The sequence below is a fragment of the Triticum urartu genome, chromosome 2, assembly GCF_003073215.2.
Source record: "Triticum urartu cultivar G1812 chromosome 2, Tu2.1, whole genome shotgun sequence".
NCBI lineage: Eukaryota > Viridiplantae > Streptophyta > Magnoliopsida > Poales > Poaceae > Triticum > Triticum urartu.
In genome coordinates, this window is record NC_053023.1 from 1,310,209 (window position 1) to 1,315,969 (window position 5,761).

General features: G+C 48.4%; 1 protein-coding gene across 1 annotated transcript; it reads left to right on the forward strand.

The window, feature by feature from the left end:
• The first annotated feature begins 4,509 nt into the window (after positions 1 to 4,509).
• Positions 4,510 to 5,553, forward strand: LOC125541461 (protein PYRICULARIA ORYZAE RESISTANCE 21-like). Its single transcript, XM_048704873.1, has 3 exons — positions 4,510 to 4,521; positions 4,655 to 4,736; positions 4,835 to 5,553. The coding sequence occupies exons 1-3, from the start codon at positions 4,510 to 4,512 to the stop codon at positions 5,551 to 5,553; spliced, it is 813 nt and encodes a 270-aa protein (XP_048560830.1).
• Positions 5,554 to 5,761: the final 208 nt, after the last annotated feature.

Genomic DNA, 5,761 nt, shown 5'->3' on the forward strand with positions numbered 1-5,761 from the left:
CTCCCAGCTGAGTCAAGCGGTTATGTAACCCAGACATAGTGAGTATGTGCTCACTGACAGAACTATTTTCCTCCATCTTACAGCTAAAGAATTTGTCGGAGACTTCATATCTCTCGACCCGGGCATGAGCTTGAAAAACCATTTTCAGCTCTTCGAACATCTCATATGCTCCATGTCTCTCAAAACGCTTTTGGAGCCCCGGCTCTAAACTGTAAAGCATGCCGCACTGAACGAGGGAGTAGTCATCAGCACGTGTCTGCCAAGCGTTCATAACGTCTTGGTTCTGTGGGACAGGCGGGTCACCTAGCGGTGCTTGTAGGACATAATCTTTCTTGGCAGCTATGAGGATGATCCTCAGGTTCCGGACCCAGTCCGTATAGTTGCTGCCATCGTCTTTCAGCTTGGTTTTCTCTAGGAACGCGTTGAAGTTGAGGACTACATTGGCCATTTGATCTACAAGACATATTGTAAATATTTTAGACTAAGTTCATCTAATCAAATTATTCAATGAACTCCCACTTAGATAGACATCCCTCTTCTAGTCATCTAAGTATAACATGATCCGAGTCAACTAGGCCGCGTCCGATCATCACGTGAGACGGACTAGTCAACGTCGGTGAACATCTTCATGTTGATCGTATCTTCCATACGACTCATGCTCGATCTTTTGGTCTTCTGTGTTCCGAGGCCATGTCTGTACATGCTAGGCTCGTCAAGTCAACCTAAGTGTTTGCATGTGTAAATCTGTCTTACACCCGTTGTATGTGAACGTTTGGATCAAACACCCGATCATCACGTGGTGCATTGAAACAACGAACTGTCGCAACGGTGCACAGTTAGGGGGAACACTTCTTGAAATTATTATGAGGGATCATCTTATTTACTACCGTCGTTCTAAGTAAACAAGATGCAAAACATGATAAACATCACATGCAATCAAATAATAAACGTGACATGATATGGCCAATATCACATAGCTCCTTTGATCTCCATCTTGGGGCTCCATGATCATCTTGTCACCGGCTTGACACCATGATCTCCATCATCATGATCTCCATCATCGTGTCTCCATGAAGTTGCTCGCCAACTATTACTTCTACTACTATGGCTAACGCGTTTAGCAATAAAGTATAGTAATTTACATGACGTTTCTCAATGACACGCAGGTCATACAAAAATAAAGACAACTCCTATGGCTCCTGCCGGTTGTCATACTCATCGACATGCAAGTCGTGATTCCTATTACAATAGCATGAACAACTCATACATCATATATAGATCATTCATCATTCATCACAACTTTGGCCATATCATATCACAAAGCACTTGCTGCAAAAACAAGTTAGACGTCCTCTAATTGTTGTTGCAAGTTTTACGTGGCTGAATTAGGGTTCTAGCAAGAACGTTTTCTTACCTACGTGAAAGCCACAACGTGATTTGTCAACTTCTATTTACCCTTCATAAGGACCCTTTTCATCGAATCCGCTCCAACTAAAGCAGGAGAGACAGACACCCGCCAGCCACCTTATGCAACTAGTGCATGTTAGTCGGTGGAACCGGTCTCACGTAAGCATACGTGTAAGGTTGGTCCGGGCCGCTTCATCCCACAATACCGTTGAAGCAAGATAAGACTAGTAGCGGCAAGAAAGTTGACAACATCTACGCCCACAACAAATTGTGTTCTACTCGCGCAAGAAGAACTACGCATAGACCTAGCTCATGATGCCACTGTTGGGGAACGTTGCAGAAAACAAAAAATTTCCTACGGCTTCACCAAGATCCATCTATGAGTTCATCTAGCAACGAGTTATCGGATGCATCTACATACCTTTGTAGATCGCGAGCGGAAGCGTTCAAAGAACGGGGATGAGGTAGTCGAACACGACGTGATCCAAATCACCAGAGATCTTAGCACCGAACGGACGGTACCTCCGCGTTCAACACACGTACGGTCAGCGTAATGTCTCCTTCTTCTTGATCCAGCAAGGGGGAAGGAGAAGTTGATGAAGATCCAACAACACGACGGCGTGGTGGTGGATGCAGGGCGTCACAGTAGCAGGGCTTCGCCTATACTACGAGAGAGAGATGTAACAGGGGAGAGGGAGGCGCCAAAAGGCTGAGGTATGATGTCCTCCATCTCCCCCACTATATATAGGGGTGTCTAGGGGGGGAGCCGGCCCTAGGAGATCCAATCTCCTAGGGGGGCGGCGGCCAAGGGGTGGGGGGCTTGCCCCCCAAGCAAGGGGGCGCCCCCCTTTAGGGTTTCCCCCAAACCCTAGGCGCATGGGCCCTTTTGGGGCTGGTGCCCTTGGCCCATATAGGCCAAGGCGCACCCCCTACAGCCCATGTGGCCCCTGGGGCAGGTGGCCCCACCCGGTGGACCCCCGGGACCCTTCCGGTGGTCCCGGTACAATACCGGTGACCCCGAAACTTGTCCCGATGGCCGAAATAGCACTTCCTATATATATAATTCTTTACCTCCGGACCATTCCGGAACTCCTCGTGACGTCCGGGATCTCATCCGGGACTCCGAACAACATTCGGGTTACTGCATATACATATCTTCACAACCCTAGCGTCACCGAACCTTAAGTGTGTAGACCCTACGGGTTCGGGAGACAGGCAGACATGACCGAGACGACTCTCCGGTCAATAACCAACAGCGGGATCTGGATACCCATGTTGGCTCCCACATGCTCCACGATGATCTCATCGGATGAACCACGATGTCGAGGATTCAAGCAACCCCGTATGCAATTCCCTTTGTCAATCAATATGTTACTTGCCCGAGATTCGATCGTCGGTATCCCAATACCTCGTTCAATCTCGTTACCGGCAAGTCACTTTACTCGTACCGTAATGCATGATCCCGTGACCAGACACTTGGTTACTTTGAGCTCATTATGATGATGCATTACTGAGTGGGCCCAGTGATACCTCTCCGTCATACGGAGTGACAAATCCCAGTCTTGATCCGTGTCAACCCAACAGATACTTTCGGAGATACCCGTAGTCTACCTTTATAGTCACCCAGTTACGTTGTGACGTTTGGTATACCCAAAGCACTCCTACGGTATCCGGGAGTTACACGATCTCATGGTCAAAGGAAAAGATACTTGACATTGGAAAAACTCTAGCAAACGAACTATACGATCTTTATGCTATGTTTAGGATTGGGTCTTGTCCATCACATCATTCTCCTAATGATGTGATCTCGTTATCAATGACATCCAATGTCCATAGTCAGGAAACCATGACTATCTGTTGATCAACGAGCTAGTCAACTAGAGGCTTACTAGGGACATGTTGGTGTCTGTTATCCACACATGTATTACGATTTCCGGATAACACAATTATAGCATGAATAAAGACAATTATCATGAACAAGGAAATATAATAATAATGCTTTTATTATTGCCTCTAGGGCATATTTCCAACAGAGGGAACGGGAAAGAGGTGGATGGACGGGAGGACGGTCCTGCTGTGGCCGCCGCCGAGATGCACAAGGACGGACATGGGAACGGGAGGAGGGACTGGGGAAGGAGATGGGAAGAGGAGGAGGGAGTCGGGCCGAATCGGACCTATGACCGGAGCTGCGGAGATCCGTGGGCCTCGCCGCCGAGCTCCCTGGTGGTCGCCGCTCGTTCCTCCCCCTTCTTTTCCTTTTGCTCGAGGAGGCAGGGGATAAGGCAGCGAGGGGGTACGTTTTGCGGGAAAGGCCAATTCGGAGCAAATCGCAGCGCCAAGGCTCTGTATTGTGGAACGAAAGTTTGGTGGGAAGGAATACAAAGTTGGATTGGGTTTCGTTTCCAAGCGACAATTCACAGTCCAGCCAAACAGCTGAGGCCTTCTTTGGTTCGTAGGATAGAAATTTTATAGGAATAGGAAAATCATAGGAAGTGAGATGACATGCATCTCAATTCCTATAGAGGAAGAGATGTCATTTGGTGCATAGGATAGGAATTTTTCCATTGAGTCTAGGCTAATGTTTTTTTCCTCCAAAATGTGAAGGATTGAATCCTATCCTACATAGGAATAGGAATCCATTCCTACAAACCAAAGGGCTTCAAAGGAATTTTTCCTTTGCAAATCCTATCTTATAGAATTCCTATAAAATTCCTACAAACCAAAGGAGGCCTGAATTGTAATTTGGAGAATACCAAATCCATTTCAGGCATCTCAATTGGGACATCCAAACGCAGTGTTAAATGAAAAGGACCGTCTTCATTGGATTGGAGAAAAAGATTGGAAGGAGCTTATTTGCAAAGAAATTATTAATAGGAGGTTGGTGACAATCTGGAGTTACTAGCAAATAAGTACAGCTCTGACTAGGAAATAAATCAAATAAATTTGGCTATTGAAACTAACGAATTGCATGCCTAATCAGTTAATTGGGGAATTAGGAAACTCATTACTTGTCCCTGCAATTTATATGCCTCGCTCTCTTCTCCCCACTCAAGGCCTCTCTCTCTCTCTCTCTCTCTCCATGTAGGAAGCCACATGGAAAGCATGGCAGAGAAGGTCAGCACCCTCTTTCTCACTCTCTCTCTATGTGTGTGTGTGTGTGTTGTCATTTGCAAGATAGTGTATTTATGTTGTACAAGTGTTGCGTGTTTGTCTTGCATGTTATATGCCTGTGTTGTCAACGACACAGATCTCCACGCTGATCCTCAAGGTTGATCTTGGGTGCTGCCCGTGTTACAAAAAGATCCGCAAGATCCTTTGCAAACTCCAAGGTACGTACGCTGAAATTAACCTTACATCCATGCATGCTTCTGATCCTAGCAGACGTAATTTACAATTTTGATGGAAATGGATCTGCATGTACGTGCAGATGAGGAGAGGATCAGGACCATCTCCTACGACGATGGGAACCATACGATCGCGGTGGCCGGCCCGTTCGACCCGCACAAGCTCTCCTGCAAGATCAGGTGCAAGGGACGGAAGCTGATCAAGGGCATCCACATCCTGCAACACAACGGCGGTGCCGAGCCGCCGGCAATGAACAACGGTAAAAACAATCACAAGGGGAAGACCAAGGAGCCACCGCCATCATCGCCAATTCATGAGCCACCCCCGCCGCCACCCGTGGACGAGAAGCCACCGTCACCCGTGCAGCCGGCTCCCCCTGACAGACACGTGTCACCGGTGATGGAGGCGACGATCGAGGAGAAGAAGCCGGGGGAGAACCCTGCCGAGCTAAAGCTGCCGCCGTTGGGTTCTTCATCACCGGCGGCGGCGGAGCCAGTAGTGGAGCAGGTGAGGCCCGTTTCGCCGGTCGACGTGAAGCCACCGCCGGTGGAGATCCCTTCGTGGCCGGCACCACCGCAACCAATGGCAATGGGACACTGCGGCTGCTCCTGCTGCAAGCCGTGCTACCAGGGGTACTACGAGGGGTGCAGGTGCTGCAGCTGCGGCAGGGTGTACGGCTACGCCGTCAGCGTCGTGCCGACGCCGGCGGGGGCGGGGTGCTACGCAGGCGGGGGGTACAGCAGGTCGGCCTGCCAACTCTTCAGCGACGAGGATCCCACCAGTGCTTGCACCATCATGTGATTCTTCAGTCTTCTTTTGCGCATATTGTTTGCTGAGAAACCTTTTTTTTGTTTTAATTAAGGAATGTTTGCTGAGAAAGCTTTTTTTTGTTACTCCGTGTTGACTTTCAATAACTAGAACATGAAAGTGCGTCTTGCTGCGCCCACCCATGTTCAGAAAATAATGAAAGATATTTGGAAAATAATGATTACAATGACATTCGTGGTAT